Source organism: Dermacentor variabilis, chromosome 2, assembly GCF_050947875.1.
Source record: "Dermacentor variabilis isolate Ectoservices chromosome 2, ASM5094787v1, whole genome shotgun sequence".
In the NCBI taxonomy this organism is placed as follows: domain Eukaryota; kingdom Metazoa; phylum Arthropoda; class Arachnida; order Ixodida; family Ixodidae; genus Dermacentor; species Dermacentor variabilis.
In genome coordinates, this window is record NC_134569.1 from 252,439,342 (window position 1) to 252,463,068 (window position 23,727).

General features: G+C 46.7%; 1 protein-coding gene across 2 annotated transcripts in view; it reads left to right on the forward strand.

Moving 5' to 3' along the window:
• Window positions 1–23,727, forward strand: part of Wwox (WW domain-containing oxidoreductase) — a 30,808-nt gene that overhangs the window by 3,479 nt on the left and 3,602 nt on the right. For both annotated transcript variants that reach the window (XM_075682835.1, XM_075682834.1), the window contains exon 2: window positions 15,680–16,024. In XM_075682835.1, coding sequence (XP_075538950.1) covers window positions 15,680–16,024 — 345 coding nt within the window. The remainder of the gene's footprint in view (window positions 1–15,679; window positions 16,025–23,727) is intronic.

Consider the following 23,727-nt stretch of genomic DNA (forward strand, 5'->3'; position numbering starts at 1 on the left):
TAGAAACCTCAGAACCGCTCTTGCGGCAGACTGCGCTTAAGTGTCCCTTCACATTGCAATGGTAGCACTTTGCTGGGTACACAAGCCTTGGATGTGACGCTTGCCTGCAGAACAGACACCGCTGCGCTTTGACTTGAGTTGCCGTGCCCCCTACCTGATGCGTGAGATCCTCCTTTCGAAGAGGTTGCGAAGACGCGCTTTTCTCAATAGCGTCCACATCTATTTCCATTTTTGTAACGGACGAACCGACGTTTTGCAACTGCTGTTGTTGTTTTTGTACTGTTTCTTTGAAACGGGCCTTGGCGACGGCGCTTGCCAGCGTGAGGTCGGCATCCATTTGCAGCGTTTCGGAGAGCTTCGCGTCCTTGAAGCCAAGGACAAAGCAGTCGCGAATCATTCTGTCTTTGAAAGTGCCGAAGTCGCACCAGTCTGCAAGCGTGTGCACAGTTGTGACAAAGTTGTCAATGGACTCTCTTGAATTCTGGCTTCTGCTGTGAAAGCAAGCACTTTCATAAATGACATTGCGAGCAGCCACGAAGTGCTTATCACACTTGCCTTGCATAACCTCGTATTTCTTGGCATCATCTTCCGGCAAGCCGAAGGTTTGACATATCGTCCTTGCTTGTTTGCCCATTGTGTTAAGCAGAGTCTGGACTTCAGCTTCCTCGTTGCACTAGTTCAATCCTGACGCAATCCGGTAGTCATCTAATTCTCACGACCATGCTGGCCATTTGGACGTTCTTTCGAAGTTGAAGTGTGATGGTGGCTGGGTGGCCAACATTCCAGAGCAAGGTGGTCTTGGGTCATCACCAGGCACGGTGGTGGTGTTGTGCCTCTTTGTAGAGAGATCCATAGCGAAAAAGCACAGCATGAGGCTACTTTCCTGACATTAGTTGGAAACTTCTGACACCATGTTGCGTTGCCGCTACTGTGTCGGTGCAGACGCACTGTTGGAAGACCACAACAGACAACAGTTCAAACCCCATACCAAGACGCCTGCCAGCGCACCAAATCATATATCCTGGCGGGCGGTGATGTCACCAGTGAGTTCGGACGCCGCAGCAGTCTTGCAATGTGGCCGTCGCTCAGTGCAACACCGGAGCACTTTGATGCGTTCTGGTGCGCTTTCATCGGAGCACTTGTTGCATTCGATGCCACGCCGCAGAACATATACGGTTAAAGCACCATATATTTGTTGCCGTGAAAGGCAATTATATACGGCTTTCTGCAGGCCATAGACACTGCATGCATGCTACTGCCATAGCCACCTTCAAGCACCACTATTATGCAATCTATAGGAATAGTGCATGTTTTGCATTTACTAGAATTTATTATTATTTCTTTATTATCGCTGTAAAGAGCTCAGTTACTCAAGAGCTGCACGTATCACATTTGCTCTGCTGCTCACCTATGTTATAATTAATTTTATTACAAGTTCAGTATAACAAAAATAATAGAAATGAATATATAAGCTAGCAATTTAAATGTGTTTTGTCTGCTTTTGTGTCCAAAAAGTACAAGTGCTTCGAGCAGCAGAGATTCAGGAGCTTCTTTAAGCTAGCAATAGCACATATAACACTCAAGCAGAATTAGTAGAATGCATTCTGAGCAAGGGCAAAAAACAAACTTCGGCCAGCCAGTATGGCCGCCCTCTTATTAACACCTGCCTTGCTTCTTTTTCTCTTGGAAAATGTCATCTATCAAATGTGCAAGCACTTTGCACTGTGGGGTCTGCCTCTTCCAAGTGAGCCACTTCAGCCCAGCTGTTGATCTTACGTGATGAATAAAAGTTCCTGATCAATGAAATCATGGAGAAAACCATGGAAGAAGCATGGTTACTCAACAGTTTCAATCTGCTAAACCATGTTGTGTTTAGTCTTTGGCTGTAGTCTTTGAAATGCGCAAGTCTCATCGCACATACGGGCTTTGTCAAGGCATATCCTCCAGTATTTTTTCAATGCCGGCGCAGTGATGCCAAGCCAGGGGTCCCTAAGATGGCGCCACTTTCCCAGTTATTGGTCACAGTTTATAGGGACACGCCAACTATCATTCGTAGCATGTCGGGCAGAAGGCAAGGAGCGGGCACGGACTGCTACAGAACAGCAGTAGTGTCCACCTAAAGTTGCCTATGCTAGAGCAAAAACATGAGTCAAATGACTGTGAATGCAGTGTCACTACAGTGAACTACTGGCTCCCATGCATTGCTGAGTGACGTGACTGGGCAGGCATTACAAGATATAGAAGGTTGTGGTTAAGCTGGGGCGCGATCGGAGATATTTTGTTCGATACGCGTTCTGTTCAGTTGCTGCAACGTCACAGAGTTGCAGTATGCAAAATTTGTGACAGCGGGGCGGAGAGAGCAGCCAATCAGAAAGCGGTGACCTCCCCGGAAGTTTACTTGCGTCGTTTGTCGTCTGCTTGCAAACAGTGTACTACAAAACCAAATGTTTCTCGTCTTCCAAGTGAATTAAATCTTTATCTAAAGAAATGTATTTTTTTCTTCTCAAGCCCAAACACGTTTTCAAATAGTAGTACGTGTGACTACTGCAATTTATAACTATTAGGTTCTTTGCGTCGTCCCTAGGTGGTGTCGCGCACAGCGAGAAGGAAAAAGAAAAAAAAAAACGACGGGAAGAGTGGCGCACTTTTCAAGAGGCAGCGACAACATCCCAGTGGCTCGCTGGCACCGATGATCTTGTCGATTTCTCTGTACAACCAACGAATTATTTGTTTCGAGAAACAAAAACGACGCCGGAATTCACTTTCTGCCATCTCTTCAAACGCGTTTCGCACCGCCACCCGCTCTCCTCCTTCCTCTAGAAAAGCCAGCGCAACAACCTAAATTTCCAACGGAAGCGCCATTTTCTAGAATTAAACTATGAATTGGATTCAAACCTGCCATTCCGCAGCCGAAAAGGCCGCTTGTTGGATCCAATCCAATCCACCAGACGCGCCATGCGAAGCCGTATGATCGCTCCAAACTTACTCAACTCCCGTCGCGTTCGGACGAAATGCTCGGTGGGCGGATGATTGACAGGAGCGTGTCGTCATTTTGACGTCACCAAAAACGGGGCGGCGCCCCGCGGCTGGCGACGTCGGCGCGGAGTAGGCCAATCGCGCGCGCCGGTAACCGAACGAACGCGCCGAACAACCATCTCCGATCGCACTGTGCTTGCTAGATAGTGCATCACCAATGTGGAGACCAAGATTTAGGCTGCTTAGCACTCTATAAAGTTCTGGAGTTTCAAAATTTTTTCCAAGTGAGTGTACCTTGTGAAATCATTGGCTTTATTTTTATACATTGCTGCATGTGCAGTAAAGTAATTAGTTATAATGTTCATTAGCAAAAATTTAAGTAGTCAATTGTAGATTTTGATGTTTAGTGCAAGTGAGGGTTGCCTCTTGGAGTAATCGAGCTCAATGAGTAGATTCATGTTATATATGCCAGAGGTGATTTAAAAAAATTATTTTAACACTAAAAAGGACATCCGGTACATTAAGACAATGTCTGTGCCTTTATTAGTAATATTATGCTAACTGCATGTGTCGGAGGGCCCCTAACTAAGTTTGCATAGTGGAAATAGAATAAATCTGGTAGGTAGATCTCATGGCGATAATTTCTCTGAAATATTGCACCTGTGCATGCCAAGAAAACATTAGAATATCCAAATGAAAGCTGAAGGTGGATTTGAAGCAGGGGGTGAGGTCTATGTACCTGACACTTTCTCTAATGATCTAGAAAAAAAAAGAATGTAATCTTAGTAGGGTTGAGTTGTAGCATTTGTTTCTTGTTAGTTTGTGGTGTCACCTTCGAAGTAAACCATTTCTATTCATTCATTTACATGTATTTGGGCTTTGTCCAACCCTGAATATTGCTACGGAATAGTATTACCAATGACGAAGAGGCGAGCAGTAAGAAGACGACGACGACGATTAGAGGCTAGCGCGGGCTGTTGCCTCTTGGCCAAGTGCAGCGTATTACGTTGTAAATATACTTGTATGTAGCTTTTCATCTGCATCTTCTTACGTAACATATCTGGTAGAGGTAGACGTTCCCTGTACCTCGTCGCAGAGCTTTGCAGTGGACGGTACGTCGAGCCTAGCTTCATGGCTCCCGGCGATGACAACTAGACTCAGCCGCCCCCGACACCTGCTGCCACTTCGACGACCTACATCACTCTCCCTGCTCCTCGTGATCCTGGCGTATTCTCGGGCAAAGATGGGGAAGATGTCGATGACTGGATCAGCCTGTACGAACACGTCAGCCGCAATAACCGGTGGGACCCTACTATCATGCTCGCCAACGTAGTCTTTTACCTCGGTGGCATACCTCGAGTTTGGTTTCGGATGCACAAAGATGAGCTCACCAGTTGGGATTCGCTCAAACAAACGCTCCAAGACTTGTTCGGCAACCCCTACGGTCACAAACTTGCTGCGCAGAAGGCGCTTTTCGGCCGTGTGCAGACGTCAACAGAGCCCTATGTCACGTACATTCAGGATGTCTTGGCTCTATGCCGCAAAGTTGAAGCACACATGACTGAGTCAGACAAGGTATCCCATATCCTCAAAGGCATTGCCGATGACGCCTTCAACTTGCTCGTATTCAACAACGTCGCGACTGTGGATGCTGTTATAAAAGAGTGCCGCCGCCTGGAACTCGCTAAAAGCCGACGTATCGACCAGCAGTTTGCCCGTTTGCCCAACACCCCAGCGACATCTTCCTGTGCCGACACTCCTCGTCCCAACAACACTCGCGATATTACCAAGATCGTCCGGCGTGAGATTGAGGCCGCCTATCTGGCTGCCTTCGAATCCAGCCCCACCAACGCACCTGCAGTCACGGTTTCCCTGATCCAGGCAGTTGTCTGCTAGGAGTTCGAAAACATGGGCCTTCACACCATCTGCTCGGCCCATCGCCCTGATACCCATCCGACTACTTCGATTCCGCACCGTCCCGCATCTTCTTACCCACCACGTTTCCGCAACCCATCTGAATGGCGCACTTCTGACGACAAGCCCATTTGTTTTCACTGCCGTCGCATCGGGCACATTTCTCGGCACTGTCGAAGTCGCTGGACTTCCCCGACCCAGTCTGCTTATACTGCCTACACTCGCCCCTCAGGTGGCCCTTCTCGTCCCTATGCCGCACGCTCCGATAATGCCGCCACTGACTCTCCTGTGCCGAACCGCCCCTATTCTCGTTCACCTTCGCCCCAACGACGACAATCTCGCTCTCCCCAGCCCCGTCGTTCCTTTTCGCCGACTCCCTTCGGACGCCGCTCCCAGCCGGAAAACTAGATGATGCAGCGCCTCGAGGTGACGCTGCATTGCTCCCTACGCCGCCAAATCCTCCACTGACGTTGCCCACTCATCTGAACCTTCTTGACATGTAAGTCGACGGTGTTCCTGTATCTGCTCTTATAGACACTAGGGCGCATTTGTCGGTAATGAGCGCTGACCTTCGTACCCGCCTGAAAAAAATAATCACGCTCGCCACGACGCATGTTGTCCGTGTCGCCGATGGCGGAACAGCCCCCGTAATTGGTATGTGTGCCGCCCGTGTCTCCTTCGCCGATCGCTCCACAATTGTGCTATTCACAGTCATCGCCCACTGTCCCCACGACATCATCCTCGGCTTAGACTTCCTCTCCGCACATTCTGCTCTCATCGATTGTTCCGCCAGTACTCTCTGCCTTGACCTGCCTGTTCTGGATCCCGCTGAACCACACCCCAGTCGCCTCAGTTCCGTTGACTTCGTTCGCTTGCCACCTTCGGCACTGACTTACGTTGACCTAGTGTCATCCCCACCAGTGCCCGACGGTCACTATATCGTGGCTCCTATGCAAGACGTCCTCCTTACACACGGGATCACGGTGCCTCATACCGTTTTATCTATTATGGCGAATTGCATCTGCCTGCCAGTGGTCAATTTTGGCTTGATGACACAAGTGCTGCCACGTGGGATGTCTCTGGCCCAGCTTTGCTCATTCGAGGATCACTCAATAGCATCTATTGAGGTAGACGACAATTCAGCCGATCCTCCTCTGCCATCGCAGTCGACAACTTGTACCATCGCCGACTTACAGAAAATGATTGCGCCCGACATGCCGTCCGAGCACACTCGTGAGCTCTACCGCGTTCTGTTTTCCTACAACGATATTTTTTACTTTAACGATCGTCCTTTGGCCCAAACTACAGCTGTTAAACATCGCATTAATACCAGTGATGCCCCTCCTATTCATCGCTGCCCATATCGAGTGTCACCAGCATAGCGTCAAGTTATTCACGCAGAAGTTCGCAAAATGCTTGCCAGGAACATCATACAACCGTCATGTAGTCCATGGGCGTCACCTGTTGTACTGGTAAAAAAAGAATGGCTCATGGCGCTTTTGCGTGGATTATCGGCACCTTAACAGGGTTACCAAAAAGGACGTGTATCCCCTACCTCGGATCGATGACGCCCTTGACTGCCTCCGTGGTGCTCGCTACTTCTCCTCTATTAACCTCTGCTCCGGCTACTGGCAAATTGCCGTGGACAATCTCGACTGCGAGAAAACTGCTTTTGTAACTCCGGACGGTCTTTATCAATTCAAAGTGATGCCGTTCGGTCTGTGTAACGCTCCTGCCACTTTTGAACGCATGATGGACTCCCTTCTTCACGGTTTCAAATGGTCCACATGCCTGTGCTACTTGGACGACGTTATAGTATGCTCCCCTGTGTTCGCTACGCACCTCGAGCGCCTCTCAGCAGTCCTGGACGTTTTTCGTCGCGCCGGTTTGCAACTGAACGCATCGAAGTGCCAATTCGGCCGTCGCCAGGTTACCGTCCTTGGGCTTCCTCCCTGACGGATCTGATCTTCTTCTTGCCGTGCCAAAACATCTAGGACAGACTGTGCTCTTTGAGATGCATGACGCACCTACTGCAGGACATCTTGGCGTAACCCGCTTTTATGACCGCGTCCGCCGCCGCTTCTATTGGCCTGGTCTCGCTGGCTCCGTCCGACGCTATGTTGCTGCCTGTGATACCTGCCAGCGTCGGAAAACACCTCAGGTGCTACCTGCCGGTCATCTCCAGCCGATCACTGTCCCTGTGGAACTGTTCTTTCGTGTTGGATTAGACCACCTCGGTCCCTTTCCCACGTCATCCTCTGGGAACAAATGGGTAGCCGTCGCAACTGATTACGCCACCCGATACGCTATCACGCGGGCTCTCCCTACCAGTTGCGTCACTGACGTCGCGGACTTTCTCTTGCGTGACATTATCTTACTTCATGGCGCCCTGCGACAGCTGCCCACTGACCGTGGTTGTAACTTCCTCTCGAAAGTTATCGCCGACATTGTACGTTCCTGCTCCACTCAACACAAGCTGACTACCTCATACCATCCTCAAACCAATGGCCTGACAGAGCGGTTAAACCGTACTCTTACCGATATGCTGTCCAAGTACGTTTCCAAGGACCACCACGACTGGGACATTGCCCTTCCTTACGTCACATTTGCTTATAATTCTTCCCGGCACGACACCGCCGGATTTTCTCCCTTTTATCTACTCTACGGTCACGAACCGACCTTGCCCCTTGACACGGCACTTCCTCCTGCTTCTATCTCAACAAGCGAGTATGCGCACGACGCCATCGCCCTCGCCGACCATGCACGCCAGCTTGCCCGTGCTCGACTGACGGACTCGCAAACCACGCAGCAGCGTCAGTACAACGCCCGCCACCGTGACGTACAGTTTTCGCCTGGTGCACTCGTGCTCCTGTGGTCGCCCTCTCGTCACGTCGGGCTTTCAGAAAAGCTGCTTTCGCGATACACAGGGCCCTACTGCGTGCTGCGCCAGGTGACGCCTGTGACGTATGAAATTGCTCCTGTGAGCTCAACCTCGTCTTCTACTCTGGAATCTAGTGATGTCGTGCACGTCAGCAGGCTCAAGGCCTACTACACTGCTTCCGAGTCCGGCCTTTAGTCGCTCCGGGACGGCGCTTTTGACGCTGGGGGTAGTGCTACGGAATATTATTACCAATGACGAAGAGGCGAGCAGTAAGAAGACGACGACGACGATTAGAGGCTAGCGCGGGCTGTTGCCTCTTGGCCAAGTGCGGCATATTACGTTGTAAATATACTTGTATATAGCTTTTCATCTGCATCTTCTTACGTAACAATATTATTCACATTCATTTGTTATAATAGTTATTTGGAATTCATAGCTCGAAATACTTTATTACATACACACACATTGCATATGTTTTCATTTGAGCAGATGCATTGTAAAGAACATGCTGTGCAACTAATATTAATGCAAAATAGAAACAAAAAGTTGTTGGAAGATATTTTTGCCTTTGAGGTTTTCCGAGGGAAATAGAACTTCATAATACTTATATTTATGTCACTTAAAGGATGTGACCCTGATATACGGTAAGAATGTGTTCAGTATTTTAGTTGATATAAATTTTAATGTGAAATACAAAGTAAGGCTCAAGCACTTAATGTGAGAGTTGGAAGTCATAAAAATTTTGGAGTTGCGGTTGACATTGAAGTTCCTGATGCCACCCCAAGGCTGGCCCATCAATCCACCCATGACGCTCATACGCCACTCTTGCGGTGCAACCAATCTCATTGGCAGGATGGCCTTACGGTGTGACAGGAGAGCATATCATTTACATGTGTGTAGTTGCCTAGGGAATACAGAAGCATGACTTGTATCTCCATTATTACTCAGCAGTTAAAGCAGTGCTCGCTCCGAATATTCTGAAGGTGCCAAACACGAAGTTGCCTTTGGAAAAAAACCACAATCCTACAAACAGAGGCAAACCCTCGAAAAAGACTTTTAAGCCACAGCAGGTCCAAAACACAAAGCATGCGTCGTCAGCTGTTCGAAGGGTAACCTCCACGATGTGTATGCTTACAGCCTGTACTATTTAACAAGGAGTAGTGAAGGCTTGTTTTCAAGCATGCTTCTGTGTAATGGCAGCATCGGTCATCATTAGTGTGCATGCTACATGCCAACTGCACACACTGGAGCTTGTCTCTTGTGCGTGGTTTCATAAGGAGAGACGTGTCTACATTTTCCATGTCGTATAGCTCCAGTAAACTGTGCTTGTACATGCTGTTTGTAAAAATGACTGCGCCACCATTAGTTGGGCCAACTGCCCCACTAGAAAGCTCGCTTTTAAATTGTGACTGGGGTCTAGGGTAGCCTTGACGCTGTCGTGGCTGCTGCCCCTCCCTCCCACTCTTGCTCTCTTTTTCTTGGTCCTCTCGGCCTGTGAATAGTACTAGAAAAACAAGTAAAGCCAGCCTATGTTCAACTTCCCCAGCCTTACCTTATTTTATAGAGCCTTATTATAGCTGCACCAATAGCCATTTGTCGGAGCAGCGGTGGCGTAGCGGTAGAACACCCGCCTCGCGTGCAAGAGGTCCGTGGTTCAAATCCCGGTGCCACGCAACTTTCCACCGGATTAAAAAAAAAGAAATCCGCGTGTTGATAAAATTGCATAAACAGGTCTGGAGTGTGTCCTGATCCCGGTGACCAGAACCGGTAACGCACTCCCTCACCAGAGCAGGATTCGCCACCTTGGTGCAGTACTTGGCCACAACCTCCTATATGAACACAACAATCAAACCCCGGCCCTCAGTCCCCAGCAGCTGCGAAGCAACTGACCACGGCGGCGGTCAGACCTGCGACGCAGCAGAGGGTGCTAAGAATCCCTGGCTCCGGACAGGCCGTCATTGGAACATGAACCTGGCAACATTTAACGCTAGAACGTTATCTAGTGAGGCGAGTCTAGCAGTGCTATTGAAGGAATTAGAGGGCAGTCAATGGGATATACATAGTAGGGCTCAGTAAAGTTAGGAGGCCAAAAGAAGCATATACAGTGCTAAAAAGCGGCCACGTCCTGTGCTACCGGGGCTTAGCGGAGAGGTGAGAACTAGGAGTCGGATTCCTGATTAATAAGAATATAGCTGGTAACATACAGGAATTCTATAGCATTAATGAGAGTGTGGCAGGTGTTCTGAAACTTAATAAGAGGTACAAAATGAAGGTTGTACAGGTCTACGCCCCTACATCCAGTCATGATGACCAGGAAGTCGAAAGCTTCTATGAAGACGTGGAATCTGCGATGGGTGAAGTCAAAACAAAATACACTATACTGATGGGCGACTTCAATGCCAAGGTAGGCAAGAAGCAGGCTGGAGACAAGGCAGTGGGGGAATATGGCATAGGAATAGCAGGGGAGAGTTATTAGTGGAGTTTGCGGAACAGAATAATATGCGGATAATGAATACCTTCTTCCACAAGCGGGATAGCCGAAAGTGGACGTGGAGGAGCCCGAACAGCGAGACTAGAAATGAAATAGACTTCATACTCTGCGCTAACCCTGGCATCATACAAGATGTGGACGTGCTTAGCAAGGTGCGCTGCAGTGACTATAGGATGGTGAGAACTCGAATTAGCCTAGACCTGAGGAGGGACCGGAAGAAACTGGTACATAAGAAGCCGATCAATGAGTTAGCGGTAAGAGGGAAAATAAAGGAATTCCAGATCAAGCTACAGAACAGGTATTCGGCTTTAACTCAGGAAGAGGACCTTAGTGTTGAAGCAATGAACGACAATCTTGTGGGCATCATTATGGAGTGTGCAATAGAAGTCGGTGGTAACTCCGTTAGGCAGGATACCAGTAAACTATCGCAGGAGACGAAAGATCTGATCAAGAAACGCCAATGTATGAAAGCCTCTAACCCTACAGCTAAAATAGAACTGGCAGAACTTTCGAAGTTAATCCACAAGCGTAAGGCAGCTGACATAAGGAAGCATAATATGGATAGAATTGAACATGCTCTCAGGAACGGAGGAAGCCTAAAAGCAGTGAAGAAAAAACTAGGAATCGGCAAGAATCAGATGTATGCGTTAAGAGACAAAGCCGGCAATATCATTACTAATATGGATGAGATAGTTCAAGTGGCTGAGGAGATCTATCGAGATTTGTACAGTACCAGTGGCGCCCACGACGATAATGGAAGAGAGAATATTCTAGAGAAATTCGAAATCCCACAGGTAACGCCGGAAGAAGTAAAGAAAGCCTTAGGAGATATGGAAAGGGGGAAGGCAGCTGGGGAGGCTCAGGTAACAGCAGATTTGTTGAAGGATGGTGGGCAGATCGTTTTAGAGAAACTGGCCACCCTGTATACGCAATGCCTCATAACCTCGAACGTACCGGAATCTTGGAAGAACGCTAACATAACCCTAATCCATCTGAAAGGGGACGCCAAAGACTTGAAAAATTATAAACCGATCAGCTTACTGTCCGTTGCCTACAAAGTATTTACTAAGGTAATTGCAAATAGAATCAGGAAAACCTTAGACTTCCGTCAACCAAAGGACCAGGCAGGATTCCGTAAAGGCTACTCAACAATAGACCATATTCACACTATCAATCAGGTGATAAAAAAATGTGCAGAATATAACCAACCTTTATATATAGCTTTCATTGATTACGAGAAAGCGTGGCTATGGTGTTGGGCTGCTGCGCACGAGGTCACGGGATCGAATCCCGGCCACGGCGGCCGCATTTCGATGGGGGCGAAATTCGAAAACACCCGTGTGCTTAGATTTAGGCGCATGTTAAAGAACCCCAGGTGGTCAAAATTTCCGGAATCCTCCACTACGGCCTGCCTCATAATCAGAATGTCGTTTTGGCACGTAAAACTTCAAATATTATTATTATTATTACGAGAAAGCGTTTGATTCAGTCGAAACCTCAGCAGTCATGGAGGCATTGCGGAATCAGGGTGTAGACGAGCCGTATGTAAAAATACTGAAAGATATCTATAGCGGCTCCACAGCCACCGTAGTCCTCGATAAAGAAAGCAACAAAATCTCAACAAAGAAAGGCGTCAGGCAAGGAGATACAATCTCTCCAATGCTATTCACAGCTTGTTTACAGGAGGTATTCAGAGACCTGGATTGGGAAGAATTGGGGATAAGTGTTAATGGAGAATACCTTAGTAACTTGCGATTCGCTGATGATATTGCCTTGCTTAGTAACTCAGGGGACCAGCTGCAATGCATGCTTACTGACCTGGAGAGGCAAAGCCGAAGGGTGGGTCTAAAAATTAATTTGCAGAAAACTAAAGTAATGTTTAACAGTCTCGGAAGAGAACAGCAGTTTACGATAGGTAGTGAGGCACTAGAAGTGGTAAGGGAATACATCTACTTAGGACAGGTAGTGACTGCGGATCCGGATCATGAGGCTGAAATAATCAGAAGAATTAGAATGGGCTGGTACGCGTTTGGCAGGCATTCTCAGATCATGAACAGCAGGTTGCCATTATCCCTCAAGAGAAAAGTTTATAACAGCTGTGTCTCACGAGTACTCATGTACGGGGCAGAAACCTGGAAGCTTACGAAAAGGGTTCTACTTAAATTGAGGACGACGCAACGAGCTATGGAAAGAAGAATGATAGATGTAACATTAAGGGATAAGAAAAGAGCTGATTGGGTGAGGGAACAAACGCGAGTTAATGATATCTTAGTCGAAATCAAGAAAAATAAATGGGCATGGGCAGGACACGTAATAAGGAGGGAAGATAACCGATGGTCATTAAGAGTTACAGAATGCATTCCAAGGGAAGGGAAGCGTAGCAGAGGGCGGCAGAAAGTTAGGTGGGCGGATGAGATTAAGAAGTTTGCAGGGACAACATGGCCACAATTAGTACATGACCGGGGTAGTTGGAGAAATATGGGAGAGGCCTTTGCCCTGCAGTGGGCGTAACCAGGCTGATGATTATGATGAATAGCCATTTGTCATTTAACCCTTGAGGAAGGAGCCAGGTTGGCCTGAATCGTTGAGTGTAATACTAATGTCTGCACCACAAATAAGAAATATTTTGCAAGAGAACACTGCCTGGATGGTTCCATGAAAGTGCCAGTGTGTGTAATAACAACACCCCCAGTGGGCTGTGCAAGTGGCACTTCAACATCTGTCTTCATCATACGCTGTGAGGTGGAGCGTGTGGTCATACTTTATATATTGGAATCCCCAGTGGAAGCATCAACTTGGTGGACAGTGTTCTACAAAAAAGAAAACTGAAAGCAGTCAACAGCAAATGCGTAATGCAGTCGAATCTCGATAATTCGAACTCAAAGAGCCAAAAAATTTGTTTGAATGAAAACAAGTTTGAATTAAAAGAAGGACTTGTTCTTAAAGTATTCAGCACCATAGCACAATGCATGAACGGAGCGGTCGTGATATATCACGACGTGCAAGCACAGAACGAATGAGGACCACGAAACTTCCCACGCCCGCCAATACTCGCTTCCCAATAATGATGCAAAACGAAACTTCAGGGAGCGGGCTAAGCTGGTACCAGGCCGACGGGGCTGGCAGTGTCGGTGCGGAGACGGTCGAAGGTGAAGAAGTTGAGAGGAAGGGCAAGGGGAGCGTAGTTGCGGGGAAAGGTGGGAGGGAGGCAGATTTGCTTTCCCGCTAGCTTGTCGAATGGCGCTAGGCTTTACTACCACGTAAGACTGCAACCAAAGCAGCGGACATCCCGAGGCCAAACTCTGCATGCTTGCATGCCTTTTTCCTTCGTCTGCTGACAGATTGGCACTGTGTTTATGTTCGTCATCCTGTGTTCTTAATGCGAGTCATGTCTTATCAAAATGATGAGGACGTTGCCACTGATTGTAATGATGTTGTTGTGCTCGCTTCTGTTGCGGTGTCACTGCATTCAAAAGGAGAATAATGTACTGTGTGTTTCCTTTGCATCCCTGCATTCAGGGTCTGTCAGGTCATACAGACTTGGATATGGTGCACTTTCGCTAACAACCTTTCCATCGAGACATCTCGGTTTAGACTTGGCATTTAAAAAAAAAAATGCAAGTGAGACCAAACCAAGCCAACCAAAACAGGAACGAGCTGATGCGAGCAGACTATAGTGTGAAACACGCAGTACGGCTGAACCAAACGTGAGTACGAATAGAGCAGTCAGGCGGGTCCACGTGCCACCAGTTTTCCACACGTACGTCACTTTTGGGGTTGCTCTCATTGGTCTCGTCTGCTCGCGGCTCGCTTGCCGCTGTGGCAAGCCGCGCGAAATTGCCCAACCCTCCCTAGGCATGCATTTTGCTGCCGAGTGGGTGGGGCATTGCGGCACGACGCACAAACAGCGACCTTGCCGTTTGAGAGAGGGTGATTTTTCACTATGGTTTATTTTTTCTTCGCTCTATTTTTCTTCAGGCTGAGTTTTTTTTTTTGATGCCTGGGTGAGAGCAATGCTGGTCCGAGGCACCGCTGCATTATTTGGTGTGCTGCTGAAAGCATTGTCAGAGTGTGGTATGTTCGAATTAACCATCGCAAATGCTTGCGCGTTTGAATTACCGGGCATTTTCACTTATTGGAATACACATAACTTAGATGTTACCACGGCATCAGTTCGAATAAACCACAAGTTCGAATGAAACGTGTTTGATTTAACAAGATTTGACAGTACAACATAATATGCAAGACCAAACTCAACCAATTGCGGGGAATGTGGAAAAACAAATTTATTGCACCAAATGTGACAGCAATAAAGCAGCTGGGCGAGTTGGTGCCAATAGGGATACAGGCGACAGGATGCGAGGGCAGAGCAGGGCCCAAAAAAAGGAGTGCACCGTTGGTTTGGCTATTGCCGCATTAGTTTGCTATTGCTCCGAGTTCCCAAACACCCGAGTGGCTCAGTGACTGTTTGCCGGTACGCACTAGGTTGTGAATCCTGGCCGTGTCTGCTTCATTCCAATGAGGATTTAAGTTTAGGGAAATTTTTACACATTAAGACCTTGGTGCACACTGGAAGCTCTTGTGTGATCAAAGTTAATCCTGTACCCCGCTTGCATTCTCTCAGTGCAGTGGTAGCTTTGAGGCATAGCACCTCCATAATTTGCTATTTAATCCTTTCAGTCTTGGGTATTTTTGGAGGCAACACGCCCAGCATCAGGTTTTTTTCTCGGTTGTTATAAAATGTACAGAACATACTTGAAGAAAAAAACCGCACTAAGAAGGTAAGGATTAAAAGAAGAACATGTACGACGGACAGGCGTTACAGAGTAGTTTATCTTTGGTAGAGGAGAAACAAAACAAAAAATGACTGAACACTAATGGCAAATGCCCTCCTGGTGTGGTACTCAAACTCCTATCTTACAAAAGGAATGTCAAAAGGAATATGGCGGGACAGAATCTTTTCAGTGACTCTGCAAGAGTTAAGCTGCCGATGTCCTGAATAACATGCTTTTTTTTTTTTGCAGTGGTCATCAAATTTTAAAAGAGCCCTTTTATGCACGGCAGGAAAGATGCATCTCCAATTCACCTTAGCTCCTATACACTGACACTCCAAATTTTATTTGTTGCAGTATTAATACAGGATGTGGCCCCAGGATCACACAACTGTCAGTGCGACCTTCTAGGCTTAATTGCAACATAAGATGTAGCACTGTATTGAAAATTTAGCAGTGACAATAAAGGACAATTCTTCTTAGCATGAACAATAGTTGCATACAGAGCATGTAGTTTACGAGAATGTATTGCAATTTTTTTTTTTTTTATACAAGTGACCAAATTTGGCAAAACGCATTCACAGGTTGTCATGTGTCATGGGACGATTCATACAGACACTCCTTTGGTAACCTCTATTGCCACAGGTGTTGCACGGACGAAACCTGGATGGCCAGACGGCTGTCGTCACTGGTGGCAGCTCGGGCATTGGCCTCGAGACTGCACTAACCCTGGCCTCGCATGGTTGCGATGTGGTCATTGCCTGTCGCTCGGCTGATGCTGTGGCCAAAGCCATAGCCCAGGCCAAAGCCAAGAAGCCCAGCACCAAGTTATCCTTTCTGCCTCTAGATTTGGCTTCCCTGCAGTCCGTGCGTGACTTTGCCACGGCCCTTGCCCAGCAGCGGCAACACCTAGACATGCTCATCCTCAATGCTGGTGTGTTTGCAATTCCACACTCCATCACTGAAGATGGCTTTGAACGCACCTTCCAGGTTTGTTCCCAAAATTTAGCACAGCTTAAGTCTGAAATTTCGGAGTCGGCGACGAATGATACGGTTTCGTGCCATGTACATTGACAATATCTTCTCAGCGGTACAAATTAAGCGAAGCCAGCCACACTTCCACGTGCACTCTGCCCCCATGGCTGATAGCGTCGCCCGCGCTGGGACGATGCTATCAGGAAAAGTGCCAGTAGCGGGGAGCAAATGCTTCATCTGCCTCCCGCTCCAACGGCTTACCGAAACTCGAGATTACGCAACCTCCTATACTAAATGCGCAGTAAGGCAGCTTACATTGTGCCACTCCGTCTTGACACGCTCGTTCTTTGCATACGCAGCAGATTACCTCTAAAGCATGGTGTGCAGCTGTGCGTGCTCACCCACGCTTACAGCCATTCGCAGTCACAGCTGAGACGCTCGCCAGAAATCGATACACGCGCCAAATTAGCCCAACTCCACCTCGTCGCGTGCGCTTTATCACGGCTCACTCCCATCAACACCTTGCTGCCCTCCCCCTCTTTCCCTTTGCTAGCACAGGAAGGCAATGCTTGTGAAGCCACCATATTTTTTTCTCTCACCCTTACACACTTTCACTCGCAACTGAAGTGCACGGGGGCACGATATCTTGTCACACTTAGACTTTATACAGAACACGATGCGCCTAAACTTGCGCCACTAAACACTTCACATTCATTCATTTCATTTGCGGTGGCAGTTAAACTTCGTTATATTGGAATTGCATGCAGACCCATGTCGTTATATTGAGGTTCTAAATACATGGTGTTCTATGGACAAAAGGTTCTGAAAAGTTAAGTAACTTGTTATATCGAGAACTCTGTTATAATAAAGTTTGTTATATCGAGGTTTAACTGTATATAAATGGGGAAATCAGAGTTGACTCAGAGCTAAAGCACCCTCTAAACTGGGGCAATTAAGCTCTCCTTGTTTCTTCAAGTGCGCGCGCACACACTTTGGCATCCTCAGCTATCTTGTCACAGCCTTATTACTGCTGCATGCTGTAAGTGTTGAAATACTATGTGCAAGTTGAAGTACCAATTATTAGTAGGCTAACTCAGTCCAATGGTACTGAATTCAAATATTTAATTAGAAGACGATTTACAATATTTCTAGGCAACCATAAGGCTGTGTTACACAATCTTTCTCAACTTCATCCTTGCATATGGCAGAGTACCAAAGAAAATGTTTTATTGTGTGCCAGTACAGCCGAAACCACTTATAATGATACCGGTTTTAACAACATATCAGTTATAACAATATATCAGTTGTAACAATGAAAAGCTGCTGCACCGTCAACTTTTGTATGTTTTCTATGGGGAAATAACCCGCTTACTACAATGTTCCCATGCCGCATTATCGGTTATAACAATGAAGTCTGGCTGCTAAGTGTCCTAACCGAGAGGTAGTGAAATGTGAAATCCTTGAAAAGAAAAAGTGAAATGCGAGCTGTTGCATGATCACCCACGACCCTAAGGCTGCATTCACACTTGGTCTCGGAGCAGGCGGAAGCGGAAAAAACTTGAAAAAATCTGCCTACCTAGGCGGAAAAACGGGTGGAAAAAGTGGCGGCGAAAAAATCAGCCGCGGACCGATTTTTTCGCCTCAGCGAAGTGGAAAACGCTTCTGCTTCACCAGAAGCTGTACTAACATGTAAACTTCTGGTAGTAAAATTTAACATTTTCTGTTGTTCATTGTCTATTTTCAGGAAAAGCAACTAGCTAAAGCTATCGAAACTATGTCTTGTTTATCTTCCATGGTAGACGAAAGTTAAAAATGACCTGCGCAGTTGCGCGAAATGATAGCTTTTACTAACTGATGGGTCAATGATTGAACGTATGTCTTGAAATAGTGTGATGAACAGCGCCATCACGTGGACAAACGTACGCAAACTAGATGAATGTGGGCGAAAGCGGCAGTGGTTTCCACTGCAGGGGTGAAAGAAATGTGAACATCTTGTACATGCACGGAAAAGATTTTCCGGCCGCTTGCCGTTCCCCCAATGTGAACGCGGCCCAACTGCCACTGCGTGCTTCCCTCCATTAGAGATGCACGCCAGCCTCGCGCGCATCTGTCCCATCGCCCTTCTGCCCACCTGATGACGAATGGAATAGCTCTGTGCCGCTCCACTCTCCAAAACATGCCAACAGGGCTGACAATGCTGCCAGCGCTGCTCCCGGACTGCTCGCTGGGCCCTCACAGTTGGTTCTTTATTCTATAGCCGGCATTCTGCGCAGTTCTGCTAACGGATTAAGTTGCTCGTGCTTGTCTTTGTTCGTTGCGTCGAAGTCATTCCTGGCCATGTTGGTTCTCAGCCTCGTTTGACTTGCCGCGGAAATGGAAGATGGCTGATCCGCAACCTGATCATCAGCAATACATGACGTTGCCGGTGAAAAAGAAAGCGCACTGCTACAGATTTGTAAATGGAGTGTAAATGGAGCCTCAACATTGTCTCCACTGGAGGTCCTGTAAATGATTCAGTCCCTCATGGGCTTGTTTTCACGACGGACCTTCCGCTTCACTACATGGAGCACCTGGATGCCTTGGAGAAGGATGTCGGCAAGCTTCGCGTAAAGATAAGCGAGGCTGACGGACATACGGTTTTCTCGTGCAAGCCAGTGGAAAGTATGTGACGAAATGCTTGTGGAGATCTCGCTCCAGCGTTTCTTCTGGGTTTCTCAAGCTGAGATGCTGCTGTGGCAACCTTCCTGCATTTTTAAAAGGCGCCTTTTGGGGCCACCAAAGTGATGCCTTAGTAGAGATCGTAAGTCACTTGCCGCCCATGACTCCCCTTTGCAGTTGTTATAGCAGTGCCATTCTTGAACGCCGACAGCCACGGCTTGTTACACGCGATCGAAGTGTGCAGAAAGCAGAGGTAAACAGTTAAACGAGTCAACCTAATCAGAAGCCAGGTCGAGGAAAGTGGCAGGGAGGAGAACTGGCACCCCGCCATTATAATTTTCTTGGAACAGCTACGGGCCATCCCCCATTCTGATTTCTTTTTCATGCAACCAACCTATAACAATTATCGGTTATAACAATGGAATGTTCGTGGCACTTGAATATTGTTATAAGTGGTTTTGACTGTACTATGGAACCTGTTCTGGCCTATCAGTGCTCATAGTTACTGCAGCTGCTGTCTTTTCTTGTGTATAAGTGGCTTGCATTTACTTACTCAAGCTCTTATACACATTGTTTATTCTGTAACTTAGGTTGCAGCTGAATTGTTAAGTGGTTCTACAGTTGATTCCCATTAATTCTACCTTGATTCATTCAACTTTTCTCCTTTGGAAGGGAAACTAGTTTAGCAGTTCAAACTCAAAAGCATGGCTCTTGGTTTGTTTCTACAGCAACCAGAGCCCCTCTTATGGCACAGCGATTACCAGAAGCTCCAAAGCACAAGGAATTCAGCACACGGTGCTTCCTTAGTGTAAAGCTGTTTTGTTTAAATAAATTTTTCTCTTTTACTGGTCAGCACTCCTACCACTCGTCAATCCATCTGTGCCCACTTGTTTTATGTTGTCTCACACTGAAACAGGTTTTAGACGTGTCGGCTCTCTCTGCCTCATGCTTGCCTAGCCACACTTCAAGAGCAAGAAACAAAAATGCGTTACAGACAACTTCAAGCAGCAAAATATATGTGATGAATTCATTCATTTTGTTTCTATTTGTTAATTCAACATTTTGGATAAATAAACCAAATCTTGCTGTCCTGCAAGGGTCAAATTAACAGAAGTCAACTGTACAGACATGCAGGAGAAATAATACAATTTTGAAGCATCCCTCATGCAGAGACAGGTTGGGCCACGCAGTTGAATCTGCTATGATGGCCCTCATTTCATGTGCATGCTTCTTGTGCCCACAAAAGTCCTCTTTGTAAGCAGCCCTTTATTGCTCTTGTATCAAAAACATAGTTGCGTTTGTCTGGCCGAGTGTGACAGGCATTGCGTGCATTGCATTGCACCTGATCAGTTGTGTTTGCTATAGAGTTATACCTCATTGTTGTGAAGTAGCATTTGACATGCAAATACCTTTGTTGCAAGCACATACTATTTGTTACAGCCCAGGCTTGGCAAGACAGGAAGGACGGCAAAATTTAAGACTCATGGCAACACCACTTTGAAGTTTTTGTGCTAGCTCCCCATGACATCATGAATATTATTTATTTATTTATTTATTTATTATACAATACTGCAGGCCTTGACATAGCCCAAGCAGGTGGGGCATACAAATAAAAAAGCAGGCATAAATTAACATTGCACAGAATACCAACCCAGTCCGTCAGCTGCGATAACGTTGACAGCATATGCTTGGGTCTGTGTGTAGTACATTATTTACCAATGAGCTGGGAATTTTTTTTTTTTTCTAAGGGAACCAAGGGCTTGGCCTAGCTAGTCTGAAGAACTGTTCTGCACAAGAGTGATCAAAATAGGTAGGAATACTTTGTAACTCATAATTTTACAAATTACATGAGGCACGTGGGAAGCTTCGCGCTACATTTCCTCCACTAGTGGTCAGTCTTTTACCGGCAAATAAATGAATACGGAGTCTTGAAAATATGCCGAATGCACCTATTCTTATTGAGCTTCACCTTTTAAGTGCCCGTTCAAAAATGTTTCTTGCCAGCAAATTCATATGAAGCAAATTGAAGTCACTTAAAAAGTGTTGTACTCTAGTGTCTATAGAAAGAGGACATGCGTGAGGACTCTACCAGTGGCTGGTGCCATTGCTGTAAGTGTTGACCTCCAGTAAAGGGCGCAACACGAATATGTTTTTTCAGCTTTTTTTATTTTCATGAACTATTCACACATCATGTCTATGTTTCTGGTGGCTGATACAAGGAAAGACAGGCCCTTTATTCATGCATTCTTCCATTTCGTTGAAAATGTCTGACAAACATTGCATGTTCGGAGAGAAAATGAGCAGCTATGTGCGCATTTGTGCAAGGTTTGTGCATAGATCGGCTGAAGGTCGCATAGACTGTGAATTCAGTTGGTAGACCTGTGTTTTGATTCCTTCATGACAAGCAGTGCACCTGTTGTGTCCTCACTGTCTTTTCAAATGCTTTTACCTGTCACAATGCTGTCACAATGCTGTCACAATGCAAGGCCAAACGCCAACCCTTGTCAATACCGCTAAGGTCAAAGAGACTTTTCTCACTGCACGCATTTGCAGACTAAAAATTGTGCACCACAGATAAAAGAAAGCTACATGTATTATAATTTTATTAGGCATATCATGCTTTTATGCCACGAAATATAAAATATTGATTATACAGGAGGCATTCCAGCTCTTGGCCTATTTACCGCCAAATGAGCGGCGAGTGACATGCCTCTATGGCCAGCAGCCACTATGCGCCGCTAGTGCTTCTGATGGCCAAGACGCACTGTATTGCATACTGGAAGCACAAAGGTGTACAAGTAATACATTATGTGACCTAACCTTGTGCACACAAATACAGTTGTAATTTAGTAAGTTGACTTCCATTAATTTGACCCTGACAGGACTGACAAGGTTGATCGAAATATCTGGCTGGTCGAGTTAAACGAGATGCAGAAAGAATGTCAGCACGCCGCCGATTCATTTGATAAAATTTGCTCGATTCTAACACACCCCCAAATCAAATGTGCACCCACTTTCTATCTGTCGAAAGTAGGAAACAAACATTGTAGGGAGACATTAAGGCTCCTCTGAAAAGTAGACATCAAACACTGAGAAGATATTTTAGCAGGAAATGCAGGCAAGGGTCTAATGTGTGTTACACAGTAGTGGCCAGTGTCCTACACTCGGCTTTGCCACAATACAGCGGTGTTTGTGCGGCCAAGCATGCAAGTGCGGTACTGGGCTTACCATAAAATTCCAAGCAACTCCCACCCCCCATGGTGAAAAATAATCCAAGAAAGTTTGCAGGAAGTTGCGCGGTCACGGATTGAAACTCAAGGGCTGTCAGTGATCCGGCAGCCAGTGAGCTAGGCTTATACCGTCTCCCAGTGATCGCAGGCTTGTCTGGATTGCATGTTTGCTTCCGTCGGTACTGATAAAATCAAATGTATTACAGTTTAAGTGCAACATAACTGTGTATATGTTGTGCGGACCAATATAGATGCTGTATCATGAGCTGCATGCGATCGTGTCGTGAGCACCACAGGTCTCCGATTTGACGGCCCAACAAGCTAACCCTGCCGGCTCCTGGTCATATGGAGTTGCCGACAAAGCTTACACTATGAACGTGAGCTTGCAGAAACATGTCTACACAGCATGCATAATCGTGTTTATATTGGCATCTTTTGTTTAGAAAAGGGAGATCTATGCAAACATGCTTGTTTTCACTTTATTTGTGGCATCATTCTGAGCGTCTATGCAGGGACGCCAGTTCTGGGTGGAGCTACGCACCACTTGATCATTGGTACCATGTGTCCCGAATTGTCGTATGCAACAAGTAGGACTCCGACAGGAATGCGAAGTCAGATTCCGACTTCGCACGTTTGACCAAAATGGCGACTGGCGAAGACTATGGTATAGTGGCTAGAAGTAGAGGTGGCGCCAACGCCTGTATGCTCGCGGCAAAAGTGCGCTCCTTCGATTCATGCCACCGCCACAGTGGCCGTGGTGGTGCTGCAGTCAGCATTGCTGTCTTCCCTTGCCTCTCCGGCTCTTTCCCCCTGATATCTGTGCATGAGCACATGTGATTGTCGTCTTCTCGGTTCGACGTTTCACGCATGTGATTTTTGAGTTTTTTTATTTTTCGGTGAAAGATTGCTCATTAGCATGTAGGCTTGAGTTCCGTGCCCTGTACCAGCTAAATGGATCCTTGTGTAAAGAAAGCAATGCAAAGGCGCTGCTTTGCGCCTCACTGCACACCCGGTTACGTATTGTCAAGGAAGACGGGAAGCTTGTCACTTTGTTTTCTATGCCAAAGGACCCCGAATGTTTTGAAACGTGGCGGCAGGCGGCATTCTGGGCCAACAGATCTCTTGACGAGAAAACAGCCTTCTGTGAGATTCACTTTCACAAACAATACATTGTGTGTCACTTCACTCGCATGGTCAATGGCGAAACAGTCAAGATTCCCCGTAATCAACCCGTGCTCACAAGTGATGCAGTGCCAACAGTTTACCAAGTGCTTCATCATACCTCTCCAAGAAAGCTGCCCTCACCACTGCTGTTGACAGGGGAGGACTTTTATATCTGCCAGATCAGCTGAATGCACTGGTGAAATACTGGAAAACAGTTTCACCCACTGCTTCAGTGAGAAGCAAGTAAGAAGCGACAGCATTACGGATCCGTATCTTTTCTCCAGCTTACCAAACTGAACCTTGTTGGCTGCCCTGAACACAAAACAGCACTTACGAATAGAATCATAAATTTCTATGTGCTGACAAGGCTCCATTTCTATGTCAAGTCTCAAAACGCAAAACGGGACGAGACGCGGGAGCAAATGAAAATGCTAAAACTGCGCCAAGTGCTCTGAATTGTGCCTTGAAAACTTTGCTACAAAGCTTTTTTTTTTATCATTGACTATTAGTTTCAGTTACATGCAACTTCTTGGTGATATCTGTTGAGAAGTCCTCTTTCCTGAATACAGTGTGCAGTAAATGTTTTGGCAACCTGGATTTGGTTGCAGAGGTTCGTGACTGTTTCTGTTGTGCTCCGTCATTAGTTGGAGGTGGCCGTTGTGAGCT